The 16,794-nt window shown below is 38.8% G+C and overlaps 1 protein-coding gene across 7 annotated transcripts in view; it reads left to right on the forward strand.

Annotated features, from left to right (window-relative positions):
* The first annotated feature begins 3,730 nt into the window (after positions 1-3,730).
* Positions 3,731-16,794, forward strand: part of UNC13B (unc-13 homolog B) — a 222,661-nt gene continuing 209,597 nt past the window's right edge. For 4 of the 7 annotated variants that reach the window (XM_079112452.1, XM_079112454.1, XM_079112445.1 and 1 more), the window contains exon 1: positions 3,757-4,102. In XM_079112452.1, coding sequence (XP_078968578.1) covers positions 4,081-4,102 — 22 coding nt within the window. In that variant the 5' untranslated portion in view covers positions 3,757-4,080. Of the gene's footprint in view, positions 4,103-16,794 lie in introns of all 7 variants that reach the window. The other 3 variants (XM_079112446.1, XM_079112447.1, XM_079112448.1) reach the window with 2 other exon arrangements.

Consider the following 16,794-nt stretch of genomic DNA (forward strand, 5'->3'; position numbering starts at 1 on the left):
TCATTTTTATTTTTTATTTTGAGGCAGGAATAGATTTTGTGCTTTTGGGGAAAATAAAAAAGATCAGTGTGACCAGTCCAAGATAAGTGGACTATAAGGAGAGGACTGGTAGCACCCAGACCCCAGGTAACATCTGCTTCCTGCATCTGTCATGAGGTCCTGCCCCAGGGTCCAAGAATAACCATCTTCTTTGCAAAGTGTTTTGACCATTTATGCTTTCATATCTGCTCTCTTTTGAATCATCCTGTGCTCGAGGCTGTGTAGCTGAGGTAACTGACCAAGAGTTTGCTTTGCATTCTATCCTGTTCTGGTCACTTCCACTCTGTATATCTTATTTTTGGAGTCTGAGGTTGTATAAGATCTCTGAAGTCCAGCCCAATTCTGACATCTGGTGGTGGTGGATAATACTGTAAAGATCAAAATTTTTTTTCTTCTCCAGGCTCCTAGCTATAACATTTGGAGTGTCACTCTTATAGCACTTGTTCCAGTTCTTAGCAAGTAATAGTAAAGTTGGAAAGTTGGATTCAGCATTTATTTTGCTACTTCATTCTGTTCTTTTTTTGGTGACATCCTGGGAAAACCTGACTAAAGGGCTGGATTGTAGCTCAGTGATAGAGTGCTAGACCTTGGGTTCAATCCCCAGTATCACCAAAGGGGGAAAATTGGTCTAAAGTCAGTTTTAGGGTTCATCTGTGGATCCCAATTATCAAAGCTATTTTATCCTCAGTGAGCTTAAGTTCGTGAAAGGGCATATACTTCTGTCCTTCCTTCCTTCCTTCCTTCCTTCCTTTTCTTTTGACAGGATCTCAGTATGTTGCCCAGGCTGATCTGGAACTCTTGAGCTCAAGCAGTCTTCCTGCCTCATCCTCTTGAGTGGTTGGGACTACAGGTACATGACACCAGAGCCTGACTTAAGCTCTGATTTTCTGTCATTGTTTGCACTGAGTTGCTCCTGCAAATACACTTACTATGATGAGTGTAACTGGTCCTGATCAAGTGCCTGGAGAATAAAGGATCTAATTGCTTTCTCCCTCTGAACTTTCCTTTTTTTTTTTTTTTTTTTTTTTTTTTTTTTTTTTTTTTTTGCGGTGCTGGGGATTGAACCCAGGACCTTGTGCTTGTGAGGCAAGCACTCTACCAACTGAGCTATCTCCCCAGCCCTGAACTTTCCCTTTTAGCTGTTAAAATGGGATACCTTAGAGCTATATCACAATCTTTGAACAGTCACTCTTGCTCTCCTAAGCCCATCTTTATCACCCATGTGTATTCCCTGCTAGTGTTCACTAAGCTCTTCAGGCTGTCTGGTAACTTGCAATCCTCCCACCCCAGCCTCCTATATATAATATATAAATAAGTAAATAAATAAAATAAAAAGATCCATTGACAACTAAAAATATTTTTAAAAAAGAATACATTAAAAATGAGGGGAAGAAGTCACTTCTGAAATTAGGTTAAACAAGATTATGAATTCTATTTTCCTAGCAGACTCTACAGACTTCTCAGCTTGCATACTTCGGTGAAGCAAGCTGCCATGTTGGAGAGGCCCACATGACAAGGAACTGAGGCCAGTCAATAGCCAATAAGGAATCAGCCCAACAACCCTAGAGGAATTGAGTCCTGCCAACAATCACATGAATGAGATTGGAAGTGGATCCTTCCTCAGTCAACCTGGCACTTTGCAGCTTGTGAAAAACTCTGAATTAGAGAGTACAGTTAAGCCTTTCCCAGATTCCTGACCCACAGAAACTGAGTTTGTTTTGTGTGTGTGTGTGTGTGTGTGTGTGTGTGTGTGTGTGTGTGTTTTACTGGGGATTAAGCCCAGGAGTGTTTTAACACTTACTATATCCCCAGTCTCTTTAATTTTTATTTTGAGACAGGGTTTCACTAAGTTGCCCAGGCTGCTTTGTACTTTTGATCCTCCTGCCCTCAGCCTCTGAGTAGCTGGAATTATAGGTGTGTACCACCAGGCTCCGCAAATTAATGTTGTGTGTGTGTGTGTGTGTGTGTGTGTGTGTGTGTGTGTGTGTTTGCGGTGCTGAGGATTGAACCCAAGGTCTTGTGCTTGCAAGGCAAGCACTCTACCAACTGAGCAATATCCCCAGCCCAAATTAATGTTGTTTTAAGCTACTGAGTTTTGGGGTAATTTGTTGTATGACAATATGTAGTACCCCAAATGAATCTGCCTCCAAAGTTCATGCTTGTCACAATTTTATCAGGTTGTTTCTCTTTATACTGTTTTTAGGTTAATGGTGATTTTCCATCCTTCATTGAATATTCTCTGTATCATCTAGGGAGAACCTCTGATTTCATTAGGCTCTGTTTGCTGCCTCTAAATTCAGTACCAGAATCTGAAATTTCATTTTGCTTTTAGCAACATGCTCTTGTGGCTTAGAACAGCTGTGCTACATAGCTAGGTTTTCCAACCTCCAGTTGCCCAGGAAATACCCAGCAACTTTGGGTTTGGATATCTTCCTTGACTAGGCTGTCTGCGTTGCTCTGCTCACAATCTTCCTTGGGTTATTGCTCCAAATTTGGATTAAAACTGGAAAGATCAAGTCTTTTCTCTTCTTGGGTCCTAGCTATAACATTTGGAGTTTCATTCTCATAGCACTTATTCCAACGAGAGGAATCATGTGGTAGCTAGTCCCCATTCAAGCACTAGAAATTGAAACCCGGGATGCTCTCCACCAATTAGCTATATCCCCAGCCCCTTTTATTTTGAAACAGGATCTTGCTAAATTGCTCAGGCTGACCTTGAACTTGCAGTCCTCCTGCCTCAGCCTCCCAAATCATTGGGATTACAGACATGGGGCAGCCTGGCTGCTACGTTTGCTACTGTGGGCAAAAATCCTGTTAGATCCTCTCTGGGTCTGGCAGGTAGAATCCTCTGGGCCAAGAACTTGCCAAGGGTGAAACATGAGCTGGGCTAATGAAACTAAGAAAGCACATAGTCCATGTAGTGCTCAATCTGGGCAGCACTATGTCTTCCTGTTTTCTAGTCTGGCTTTTTAAAGTTCTTCACGTATGCATGCATCTTCTTGCCAGGACTACTCAGCTTAAAATGTCCCTCTCTTAATATAAACATTAACGTTCTGATTCTGCATATTAGGCGCTATTCCAGATACAGGAGATAAAATGAAGATCATGAAAAAAGGTCTGAGACTTCCTGACACTATACTTCATGCTCACTCAGTTTTGTTTTTTTTTTCTTGTCCTAGTAACTAATTAAAACTTACTTTGTCCAGACACGATGGTGGACACCTGTAATCCCAACAATTCGGGAGGCGGGGCCCAAACTAAGTTTGAAGCCAGTCTCTGGCAACTTACATAGGCTCTGTCTCAAATACAAAATAAGGACTGGGAATGTAGCTCAGTGGTAAAGAGCCCCAGTACCAACGAAACAAAACAAAACAAAAATTTACTTTGCCATGTGGTATGACCTTGTTAAATTATTATGGCAAATACCTAGTCAGGTGTTAATGCTAGCCTCTTTAAGGAAGTCTAATGGAAATTCTTCAATGAAAAGAATGTTTCTGGGTGGAAGCCCCACCCTCGTGGGAGGAACCGAGGGCTTCAATTCCCGCCTCGCACAGGTGAGGAGAAGCCCCACCCCTCCTCGCGTGAAGTCTTGTTAGTGGGCTGAGGGGCATTCAGTTTCGCACTTAAGGAAAGAGGAAGGGGACCCCGCCTCCTACGCGCCTGCGAGGGGCGGGGTTGGAGGACTGGGCGTGAATTGATTGGCTAGGGGGCGGGGCGCCAGGGGTGTATTCCGCCCAGGCGCTCGCACAGATACCGAGTGAAGTGACGGTGGGAGTCTGCGGCTCCTGTTTCCCAGCGATGGCGCCGAGGTGCCGCGCCCAATCCCCAGTTTACCCGCCAGTACTCAGCGCTGTTCAGAGCTCATTCAGACAGTGAGAACTGGGACGGGACCGGGGGAACTGCGGGAAGCTGTCTGCAACGGGGACAATGAAGAGCTGCCGGACCCTTGGGACTAATAGCGGGCGCCGTCGCGGCACCTGCTGAGAGAAAAGAGGGAGCGGCCCGGCAGGGACCGGGCGGAGGCTAACCGGCGCCTCGGCCATGTCGCTACTCTGTGTGCGCGGTGAGTGTGCGTATTGGAGTGAGGAGGCGGCGGGTTCCACACACTTCCAGTTAGCGTCCAGTTATCACCTCTCCCAAAGTTCCCTTCCGCGCCTTGGGGGACAAATATGTTAACAACCATTTATAACCCTTTGAAGAATTTTCCCCACGCTTCTGCAAGGAACTGTTACCTCTCCATTCTGGTAGCCATGTGACAATGTTGTTAGCTGGCCGATCCAAGTCCTATAAACAGTGGCTGGGGTTCTCTTGTGAGAGTGAGTGTGAGAGTGGATGACCTCGGAGACCGCGGATCGTTGGAGTCTGTCAGTAGTGGGCAGTCTCCCATTCTTTTCTTTCTTCCCTCTGCACTGTAAAACTAGTCATAGTAGCAGGTTCTTTTTATCATTCTTTAAATGCGTTAGTGATAGAGCTACCTATTCCCTTCTTCCAGAGCTACCTATTCCTATTTCCTGGTTTTTGAAACTTTTTTGTTCCCTCCTCTTTCCCTGAACCCCAACCTGTCGTCTAGGCTAAAATTATTCTCATATTTCATTTGGAAGGGTAAGGGTGGAAGGGTGTTGCTTCTCTCCTTTGAAACAGAGAATAGAGTTTTTGTTTTTGTTTTTTTTTTTCCCTTCTTTTTTCTATTAAGCTTTCATCCCAGTAACTCACGTGAAGGTCTTTTACTGTTTCTTCCATGAGGACACTGACCCACCTAAGAAGATATCTTAAAGCAAGAGCTTTGGGGTTTAAGATGAGAGACCATGCATACATTAGGCTTCATGTAGATAGAGACTGTTTCTTACTGGTTATAGTATTCTCAGTGCCTGCGTTAGTAGAAGCTCAATGTTGGTTTTGAGTGTATGCAAGGAGTGATTTTAGAGAGATTATCTGCTCAGAAAAAGCAGGGTTTGGATTACTGTTCAATTTATCTTGGGAAATTTAAATTACAACCTGTCATAGCTGTGTTGAACAAGATGGGATAAGGTGGCTTGATTGTGAGCAAGAAAGTATTTATCCACTGAAGGCTTCACCAGAGCTTTTTCCTGGTACCTTTTACTGGACAGTTAAGAGTTTATGTTTTTTTTGGCTGTACAGATTAGAAGCATTGTCCTTGTTTGTGATCTCTCTGATAACAGTGTTTCCCCCAGATGCTGGCAAATGGAACTGCTTTGTCCTGTTCTCTTCCACTGTTTTGTTAAATCTGCATTAACCCCAAATGGGATTTGGTTATTTCCGGGGATTAAGGAGACACAGTTTTTCTTCTTTCATGGTTGATTTTTCATTAATGAGAATTTTGCTTTGGTTTTAGTAAGACGTTTTCTCTTAGCATCTGGGAGTCTATTTATCTCTTTAGAACCCTGCTGCTGAGTATCAGGATTTGGAAGAGGTTGAGTTTTGCAATGTCTTTTTGGCAGTTTGTTAATTCTCTACTGCCACACCATAATAGAGACTAAAGAAAGACTCTTTAAAAAAACAAATTCTAAAGTGGGCAGTGGTGCACATGTGTAATCCCAGGGCTAGGGAGGCCGGGGCAGGAGATCACAAGTTTGAGGCCAGCCTCAGCAATTTAGTGAAGCCATAAGCAACTTAGTGAGACCCTGTCTTAAAACAAAAAGGATTGAGGTTGTAGCTTAGTAGTAAAGTGCCTCTGGGTTCAATCACCAGCACAAAATAAAGTAAATAAAACAAATTCTGTTTAACTGAATTTAAATAACTTAAGGAGTTGCTGCTATTTTCATTTGTTTTAAAATCAGGCAGCTTTCATTGTGGGGCATTTCTACTATTTGGCTAACATCTTTGCTATTTATTTATTTAATTGTGGTGCTGGGGATTGAACATAGGGTCTCAGGCATGCTAAAGGTGTACTTTACCACTGAACTACATTCCAGCTCCTCTTTGCCTCAATGTTACATTAGTCAAATTTCTTCTCTTTTGAGGAGAATAATGATCCTAAGCAGGTATAGCAGATACACACACACACACACACATACACATACATATATTTATTTATTTATTTATTTTTTGTACAGGCAAGGTCTTTATCTTTTGAATAGAGATCTGGCATTTATGTGTTATTTTTTGATAGTGTTTTGGATCAAACCCAGGATCATACACTTGCTAGGCAAATGCTCTGACACTGAGCCCACTCTCCCAGCCTCAGAAAATTTTAATTGCTGAAACAAGTTACTATCTTGTATGCAAATACTCATTAAATGGCAGAGTATTCACCTGTGAATACTTACAGAAATGGGTAAAAATAAATATTTTTAAAATGATATTTCTTGTATTATATTTTGACTGTAGGAATGTTATTCATATTCTGAAAATAGCTTCTTTAGTGGATATTGTGTAACAACTATTTCATTTAATGGTGGAGTAGAATTGAATTAGAAAATGTCTCCATATAGTAAAATTAAAATAGTTACCTTGATGTAGAAGTTGGCAAACTGGTATTGATAATGATCCCCAGACATCTTGATTCAAACTTCATTTCCTTGGTCTAATCCTTCAGTCACGCCATGTTGCCTACAGTCCTTTTGGCCCTATATTCCTGCCTGTGCTTATACAGATACTTTGCTTCTGCACTCTGTTCCTTAGTACCTTTGCTGTGTTCTGCACTAGTACTCCCTGAAATACCTGTGGGAGAGGTTGGATTTTGTAATGTCTTTTGGGCAGTTTAATTCTCAGCTGCTATACTGTAATATTTCCATGTTTTATATCCATAATTTCTAATTAAGAAATTTTCCTTTTTTTGGGTACCAGGAATTGAATCTTGGGTGCTTAACCATTGAGCCACATCCTCAGCCCCTGCTCCCGTTTTTTTTTTTTTTTTTTTTTTTAATATATTTTGAAAGAGGGTCTTGCTAAGTTGCTTAGGGCCTAAGTTGCTGAGGCGAGTTTAGAACTTGTGATCCTCATGCCTCAGCTTCCCTAGCTGCTGGGATTACAGGTATGTAGCACCATACCTGGCTCTTTCCATATTTTCTGCTTATTGTAAATGTATTCTTTTCCAGTTTGAAGTCTTTCATTTTTGTTACTGTAGAAATTTTCAGTTCCTCAGTACACAGTGATCTCTTTCTCCTTTAAACTTTTAGAGCATTTGTGTCTGAACCATGCCACTAATTTGGTAATGAATCATGAACTGACCTCCTCTAGTCTTATATTGTTATGCTTATGGTGACCCAAACAAAGGAGGTAATAGCACTGGTCAGATCAGATCTGGAATTGTGTTCAGCTGGACTGTTTCCTTCTAAGAGGCACATGAGAAATTCAATTATTTTAAGAGGAAATTTATTTTTTTTTTGAAGAGCTTGATTAATGAAGGGTGCAGAAGTCATTTAAAGAACATGGGAAGTTTAGTTGTGAGAAGATTTAAGAGGGAGAGGATCATAATAGTAGATGAAGATAGTTTAAAAAACTAGATCTTTTTGTCAGTCTAGAGGATAGAGCTGAGACAAGTGGACCAATGGTTTAAAATTTTTGGAAATTGGATATTAGCTTAAAATAAAAAGAGCTAAAACAGTTGTTTTTAACAAATGTAATAGACTGAGGATTTTTTTTTTTTTTTTTTTTTTTTGGACACTGTAAGCAGTGATTGAATGAGTGGCAGGGAGGTTTTCTAAAAGGAATGTTTGCCATTGGGTAGATGGTTAGACTTGAATTTTTGAGAAACCACCATTTTATAGTGGTTTTAGTTTTGTAGCCAGGCACAGTGGCACATGCTTGTAATCCCAGCAACTCAGGAGGCTGAGACAGAAGGCTCGAAAATTCAAAGCCAGCTTCAGTTTAGTGAGGCCCTAAGCAATTTAGGGAGACCCTATCTCAAAAAAACAAAAAGGACTGGGGATGTGGCTCAGTGGTTAGGCACCCTGAGAATTCAATCCCTGTACCATAAAAACAAAACAAAACAGAATTCACTTACTCTTTTTAAAAAAATTTCCTGACATAAATATTTCTTTAACATGTTTTGGCATAACTTTACTCTTAATCCTGTTATTATTTTGCTTCCATAGAGTCAGTACTGCATGAACAACTTCAGTAAACTTAATCAGGGATTTTGTTTAACATTTATTGCCATGGTGTTCATAACAAACTTTCTCTAGATAAGCATTTTGAAAATTGGGCCTTTCCATAGTATTTCTTTGTAATTCCCAGCATTTATAACAGTGCTCCGATACATAATTGAACTATAAGTTTCCCCCCCTAATTTTCACCAGAAATGATCACCCTTGACTTGTTGAAAAAGTAGTTTTGGGAATTTAAAAACTATTATATGCTAATGTATTACTAATTATGGAAATTTGCAAAAATGCAGAGAAGTATTAAAAGGAAAATAAAAATCTTCATGTTACTACCACCTGCCAGCATCGTTAACTTTTTTATTCATTGCTTCTTTTGTGTGTGCTGGGAATTGAATTCTTGGCCCAGAGCATTCTAAGCATATGCTCTACAACAGAGTTAGACCCAAGTCCCTTGTTTTTATTATAAGGTAATATATGTGCACAATAAGAAATTCAAATGGTTGAGTGTGAAGTGAAAGGAAAAAAATTCTCCTGTCCCTATTTCTTATTCCTACTTCCTAGTGGTTGTTAGTTCATTGGTTTGTATATATTTTTCTAGAAATGTTCATTACATACAAATATCAAGTTCTACAAGTGAATGTACACAGTATTCTTCAACTTTTTGAACTTAATTATTTTTCTGTTAGCTATATACCATTCTTTCCAATGAGTGTAGATCATTCCATCATATATATGTCTATAATTTTTATTATTTTTTTTTATGAGATTGGGGATTGAACCCAGGGGTAGTCTATCACTGAGCTACATCCCCAGTCCTTTTTCATATTTTTATTTTGAGACAGGGTCTTGCAGAGTTGCCAAGGCTGGCCTTGAATTTGTAATCCTCCTGCCTCAGCCTCCCTAATCACTGGAATTATAGACCTGTGCCGTGTTATCCTGCTGTGTCCATAATTTAATCAGATTCCTATTAATGGGAGTCAGGATTTTAAAAAATTTCCTTTTCACAAACAATCTCCAATGAACATCCTGTTAGGTAGTTTTTGTATGTTTGAAGATCTCCAGTCAGCTTTTCAACTGTACTTTTGTATGGTTGGCTTATTGCTCTTTTCTTTTTTTTTTTGTGGGGAACCTAGGGTCACTTTACCACTGAGCTACATTCCCAGTCCTTTCTATTTTTAATTTTTAGACAGAGTCTTGCTGAGTTGCTTAGGGCTTCCCTAAGTTGCTGAGTCTAGTTCTAAACTTGTGATCCTCTTGCCTCAGCCCCACAAGTGGAAGCAATTACAGGCATGCACTACTGCGCCTGGCCATTCCTATATTCTTTGGTGAAATAATTACATTCATTTGGATCCATTAGCAAAACCAAATGCTTCAGTGCCTCTCAGATGAACATCCCTTAGTAGAGGCAAGTTCTTTACCATCAGGTAATATTGTATGCCCATCAAAAAGACCAAAGACTACTCTGGTAAGTTTTACCTGTGATTACATGTATTTTTCTTTTCCTTTCTTTTGTATTTGGAAATTGGGTTGGGGTTGTAGCTCAGTAGTAGAGTACCTGCTTTAGCATGCTTGAGGCCCTGCATTTGAGCCCCAGTCAACACACAAATTCCGAATTGAATGTGTATTACTTGCATTTTTAAAACAAAACCATGCCACTAGTGATAGTAACTGAACCAAGTTGATTATGTTGTGACTTGCCCTTAAAAAAGCTTATCCCGATTTATCACTAATTAGCCATCCAATTAACTGAAAGGATATTGCTGGGAAACTCTTAGAAGATGAACTTTGATGGCTCAAGTATTTATAGCACACTTAAGACACACATTGATTATGTGTTGATTCTCTTATAGGGAGAACTCTAAGATAGATTTTTGTTTACATCCACTGTGGCAAATAGGAATGGTAATGATTTTAGATTTTCCAGGCACAACGGTAGACTGGTCAAGTACTTCTCACTCCCCCCACATTATTGTAATCTGCTTCTGCTAATTCCTTGTTGACTTTTTCCATCTCATCATGGTTCTAGTAGTCCCTGTCCTTCCAAGCAGAGTTGCTGCTGGTTCGTTTCACTTAACTATGGCTTCAGGAAGTTGATTGTGCCTTGTCTGAGTGAGATAGCAGTGAGAGAGGAAAGGGCCAATTTTCTCTGCCATATGCTTTTGTCGTAAACTCTTTCCTTATAAGCAGTAACCCTTTGCCTAATTTCTTAGTTTCTACAAGTGTGATTTCTTTTTTCTTTTCTGTCTCTCTTTTTGTTCTGTTTTGTGTTTTGGTTGGTACTCAGGGATTTAACTCAGGGCTTGGCACATGCTAGGCAAATGTTCTACTATTGAGCTACATCTCCAGCCCTTTTGCTTATTTGAGGCAGGGTCTCACAAAATTGTTGGGCTGCCTTTGAACTTGGCGATCCTTCTGCCTCCTTAGTCACTGGGGTTACATGTGTTTGATATGCACAACTTCCTTTTCTTATACAACCCTAAGAATACATTTAGAATACCAATAGGTCTGATATGAGTGAGATAAGCAAAATAAGTTAAGTTCCTGCCAGAGTGGGGAAATAACTGTACTATTTTTTCTAAACCCCCCCCACCCACTCTAGTACTGGGGAATCAAACCCAGGGCCTTTTTCTAAATTTTTTTTTTTTTTTTTTTTTTTTTTTAAATTTGAGACAGAGTCTCCCCATGTTGCTTAGGGCCTCACTGAATTGCTGAGGCTCGCTTTGAACTTGGGATCCTCCTGCCTCAGCCTCCTGAGTTGCTGGTATTACAGATGTGTACCACCTTGCTCAGCTTTTTAAACTTTTGTAGATGTTGATGGACCTTTATTCATTTATTTATATATGATACTGAGACTTTAACCCAGTGCCTTACACATGCTAGGCAAGTGTTCTACTGCTGAGCCACAACCCTAGCCCCACTTTTTGTAACTTTCAAAGCAAGATTCTTTAGGTGTGAGAGGTATTGTATACATCCTTTTATTTTTCCGAGACAGGCTCTTACTGTGTTACCCAGGCTGGTTTCTAATTCAAGTGATTAGATTTGCTTCAGCCTCCCAGGAGCTGAGTCTGTGGGCACAGGTCACCATACTTGACTTGTACATACCTTTTTTTTTTTGTTTTGTGGTGTTGGGAATTGAACCCAATGCTAGGCAGTTGCTCTACCACTGAACTTTACCCCTAGCCCGTTATACATGGTCTGTCTTTATTAAAGGTCAGAGAAGATTTGTTATTTATATATTTTGAAAAACTTTTTATTGATGTTGGGCACAGTGACCTGCACCTGTAGTTCCAGCTACTTAGAAAGCCAAGGCAGGAGGATCCCCTGCCTGGGCAACATAGTAAGAATCATCTCTATAAACAAATAAGAAAAACAAAAAAACAAAAAAACAAAAAAAACTAAAAAACAAAAAACCTTTAAAAATTGTTTTTAAGGGCTGGGTTTGTGGCTCAGTGGTAGAGCACTTGCCTAGCATGTATGAGGCCTGGGTTCGATTCTCAGCACCACATATAGATAAATGAATAAAATAAATGTCAACATCTAAAATATTTGAAAAATTGTCTTTATATGTTACACACACACACACACACACACACACACACATAAAACATAAATTTTAAGTGTATAGCTCAATAGCTCACTGAATTATTACAAAATCAATACACTCCTGTGACGACCACCCAGGTCAAGGATAGAACATGCCCCAAACCCTGGAAGCCCTCTTTGTCCTTTAACCCAGTCATTATTCCTTCCTTGTATCCCAAAGGTAACCACTCTTGATTCCAACACCATACATTAGTTTTGTCTTTTTTTTTTTTTTAAATTAATAAACTTTGCATTTTTAAGAGTAGTTTTAGGTTCACAGAAAAATTCAGAAAAATTGAGTGGAAAGTTTGCCTGTTTTTGAACTTTAAATTTTTTTTTTTTTAAATTTTGAGACAGAGTCTCGCTAAATTGCTGAGACTGACCTTGGCCTTGAACTCATGATCCTTTTGCCTCAGCCTTCCTGGTTGCTTGGATTATAGGCATGCACTATCATGCTTGGCTTCAACTTTTTATAAATTGAATTATGTGTGTATTACTGTGGGTCTGGTTTCTTTTGCTTAACATTATGTTAGATACTTCCACTTGATGCTTGTAACATTAGTTCATTGATTTTCATTACTATCTAATATCTCATCATATGACTATATCATGTTTTTTTTAAAATGTATTTATTGGGGCTGGGTTGTAGCTCAGTGGTAGAGCACTTGCCTAGCATGTGTGGGGCACTGGGTGCAATCTTCAGCATAAAAATAAAAAAAAATAAAGGTATTGTGTCTATCTACAACTAAAAAAATTTTAAAAATAATTATTAATCTGATGAAGTGTAGTTTGGATGAAGTGGCAAGATATTGGGATAGCAGGAGTGATTTAGATTGAACATAAAGTTTCTTGATGAGATTTGAACTGTCAGAGAAAAGCTTGTGAAATTCATTTTTCCAGAACTCTTGAGCTTTTTCTAGAATTTCTTTTAATATGTAATATGTAGGTGTAGCTGTTCTGCACAGAAAGATGATTTAACTAGCTTTGCATTTTCTTCTTTGTTGTGATCCTTTCTTTGATTACTGGGAAATGAAAGAGGCATGTGGTAAATTTTATGTTCAACTTAATAAATTTTTGTTGTTGTGGTGGTGGTGCTTGAGATTGTACCCAGGACCTCATACATACTAGACAAGTGCTCTACCACTAAACTGCACCCCCTCGTTAGTAAAGGAAATTATATACATTTTTTTTTTTTTTTTTTGGTGCTGGGGATTGAACCCAGGGCCTTGTGCTTACAAGGCAAGTACTCTACTGACTGAGCTATCTCCCCAACCCCAGGAAATTATATTTCATTTGTCTATGTGTCATCTTTAGTGGCAAAGAATTTTTCTTTAGTGTAATCTCCATAAGCAACTGTCCACTGAACATATGCAAAGGCCCATAGAATCAAAGGAAAAAGAATGATGAGGGCTTATTTTTTTTGTGCCTGTGAACTCCACAATGATATAAAGTATGATACAAAGATGATTGTGCTAAAGTATACGTATATAAACCTTTTTCTCTAAAAAATAATACCGATAGAAGCAATTCTTAGTCTTTAGGAAATATAAAATTCCTAAAAGAAGAATTTGATTATTTTTCTGTTGCTGCTTTTGCTTCTTGTATATCTGCACATTAAATACTTATTTGGGTCTGGCATGGTGGTGCAGCCCTGTCATCCCAGCTATTGTGGAGGCTGAGGCAGAAGGATTACAAGTTTGAGGCCAGTCTTGGCAATTTAATGAGACTTTGTCTTAAAAAAAAATTGGGGGCTGGAAATATAGCTCAATAGTAGAATTCCCCTGGGTTTCATCTCTAGTACCAAAAAAAAAAAAAAAAAAAAAACAACAACAACAAAAAAAACCCTAACAAACAGCTGGGCATGGTGGCACATGCCTATAATCCCACTGATGTGTGAGGCTGAGGCAGTGGGATCGAAAGTTCAAGGCCAGCCTCAGCAATTTAGTGAGGCCCTGAGCAACTTAATGAGATCCTGTCTCAAAATTAAAAAAAAAGGGGGGGGGGTGCTGGGGACATGTCTCAGTGATAAAGCACCCTTGGATTAAATCCCCAGTACCCCCCAAGCAACAAACAAACAAACATACAAAACCAAATTTATTTGTGATTTTGGAGAGCAGAATGTCCCATGGATTGTGTTGGGCTATTAATTTTCTCTTGCACCTGTTTGTTTTATTGATTTTCTGTAGTGTTTCATTGTGGGCGATATTGAGAAGAAAGGGCAATGAGTGAAGAAGGTGTGCTAAGCTACGAAGGAGAGGCTGGCAGTTGGATAGTGGGAAGATAATTGCTTTTATATAATTCAAGGTGGGGCAAAGATGAAACAAAATACTAGCTCATTTACATGATTTCTATTAGTTGTGACCCAGATTTGTAGAGACTTCATCTGTAAAAGGATAAAGGAAATCTGCCAAGAAGAGGTGTGTCCCCCTCACTTTAGCCATCCATACTCCATAAAGCCTGTCATTCCTTCAAATGGTGCTCTCCTTTTTGTAATCTTAAACTTCAGACTTTTGACTATTTGGTCATGTTCTCCACCTTGTCCATCTGTAGATTGATTCCTGTCTCTCTCTGTAGAATGGTAATAGAACTCAGGGATACTATCCCACTGAGCTATATCATCAGCTCTTTTTAATTTGAGATAGGGTCTTACCAAGTTGTGGAGGTTGGTCTCCAATTTGGAATCCTCCTGCCTCGGCCTCCAGAGTCTCTGGGATTATAGGCATGTGCCATCTGTTTCCAGTTACAGCCCATCTTCCTAGCTTTTACCTTTGGTATGCTTTGACACACTATGAAATAGGTTAGATGTTAAAAGCTTTGGTTTTTAGAAGACGTGTCTTGGTGAATATATCAGGTTCACCCTGATGAGTTATGCACCCTTACATATGTTGCTTGATTTCATTGAAACTTAATTTCTACATCTTTAAAATCATACATCCATTCAAAAATGTTTAATGAGCTCCCTATTCTAAAGGAGTTTAAGTCTATTAAAGAATGGTGCAGAAATCAGATAAATAATACAATATCAGATAATGGTAAGTACAGTGAAGAAAATAAAGTATAATTAAAAGAATTGAGAGTGATCTGAGTGAGAGAATTACTGAAATAATATTGACCCCAGTATAGTGATACATGCCTGTAAACCCAGTGATTTGGGATTCTGAGGCAGGAGGATTACAATTTGGAGTCAGCCTTAGCAACACAGACACTGTCTCAAAATAAAAAGTTTAGGAATGTAGCTCAGTGGTTGTGTCCTTGGATACAATTGTTAGTACGAGAAAAACAAAAACAAACAAACAAAAACCAAAGAAGACAAAGAAGAAAATTTGTTTACAGCCTGAAGGGAAAGAATCTGTAAAAAGGGGAGAGTCAAGGTGAGATAGGGAGTAGGAGAGATGATAACTGACTTCTCTGTAAAATAGGTTGTAAGATTATCAGTTGATAATGAGGAGCTGGGGATAATTTAGAGAGCTTGAGAAGAGTGCAAAGAATTTTGTTCATTTTTTCAACAATTATCGTGCTGGCACTTGGGGTAGAAATGTGAGAAAAAAATCCCTTGTCTTCTTTGAAGTTATACTATAGACTAGTGAGGGAGTAGATATTAAGCAAAGAAGAATCATACAAATTAATACAAAATTACAACTAGGGAAAAATATAACCATGATATGTGCTGTAAAAGAGAGCACATATTATGAGAATATGAGATTGAGAGTTATCTATTAAGGTGAAAAAAGCCCTTCATAATGAAGTAAAAACTTGAACTGAAAAAGAGACATCCTTAATCAAGTGAGAGGAGAGGTTGTAGGAAGAGGAACTAGTATATGTAAAGGCCTGGTGATGAGACAGAAGAGCTGAAAGCACTGGATTTGTAATTAGATTTGTTTGAATCTTCTTTTTACCACTGAATACTTTTGGCAAGTCTCTTGACTACTCAGCCACAATTTTTATTTTTTACTTGTTCTTTTTAGATATACTTGACAGTAGACTTATTTTGACATATTATATATACATGGAGTATAATTTCCCATTCTTGTGGTTGTACATCATGTACAGTTAAATTGGTCTTGTATTCATATATGAACATAGGAAAGGTATGTCCAGTTCATTCTACTGTCTTTCTTACTCCCATCCTCCTTCCTTTCCCATTATTCCCCTTTGTCTAATCCAATGAACTTCTATCCTTCCCTCCATTATGTGTTAGCATCTGCATTTCAGAGAGAACATTCAGCCTTTGATTTTGGGGGGATTGGTTTATTTCACTTAGCATGGTAGTCTCCAGTTCTGTTCATTTACTGGCAAATGCCATAATTTCATTCTTCTTTATGGCTGAGTAATATTACATTGTGTATATGTATGTATATGTGTGTATAAGTATATATATATATATATATATATATATATATATATCTTTATTCATTTACCTGTTGAGGGGCACCTAGGTTAGTTCCATAGCTTACCTATTGTAAATTGATCAGCCACAATTTTTAAATGGAAGTTTTAATATCTGTTGAACACATCTCACAGAGTTGATGACAAACTCTGAATGAGATCATGCTATGAAATTCCTTTGGAAATTATAGTCACTTTTATTCTTGGTTAGTCCCTCTTTCCTCTTTGGAGACTTAAGTATTTTTACACTTATAAAGGAAGAGGATGTGATCAGTTCATAAACATTTATTGAGCACTTAACATGGGTGAGGCATTGAGCTAGCCACACTGGGTATATAAAAATGAGTAAGAAGTGGTCCTTGTCCTCAAGAAATTGAGAGACAAGAAGGAGAGAAAGCCATGTATGCAGCTTAGCAGGATGCAAGTTGCAGTTTTAGATCATTTCTGTGATAGAGGTAAAATGGTAATTGTTTTAAGAAATTCCATTTGAGGGACAGGAAAGAACTATGGAATCGAGTTTTTCATTATGGTGTTATAAATCGGGATGGGAAACAGCATAATAACTTTTGGGGAGATGATTTTGGTTTTGGACTTGTTAAATTTGAGGTGCTGGCAATCTGTTCATGTGTTAAGTTTGGAAACATGACTTGGGAAATATGGGTTAGAGGTGTAGATCTGGTCTATTCTTTGTGCATCTGTTGTACAGAGGAATGGTGGCATG

Source organism: Sciurus vulgaris (assembly GCF_902686455.1).
Source record: "Sciurus vulgaris genome assembly, chromosome: 15".
In the NCBI taxonomy this organism is placed as follows: Eukaryota; Metazoa; Chordata; class Mammalia; order Rodentia; family Sciuridae; genus Sciurus; species Sciurus vulgaris.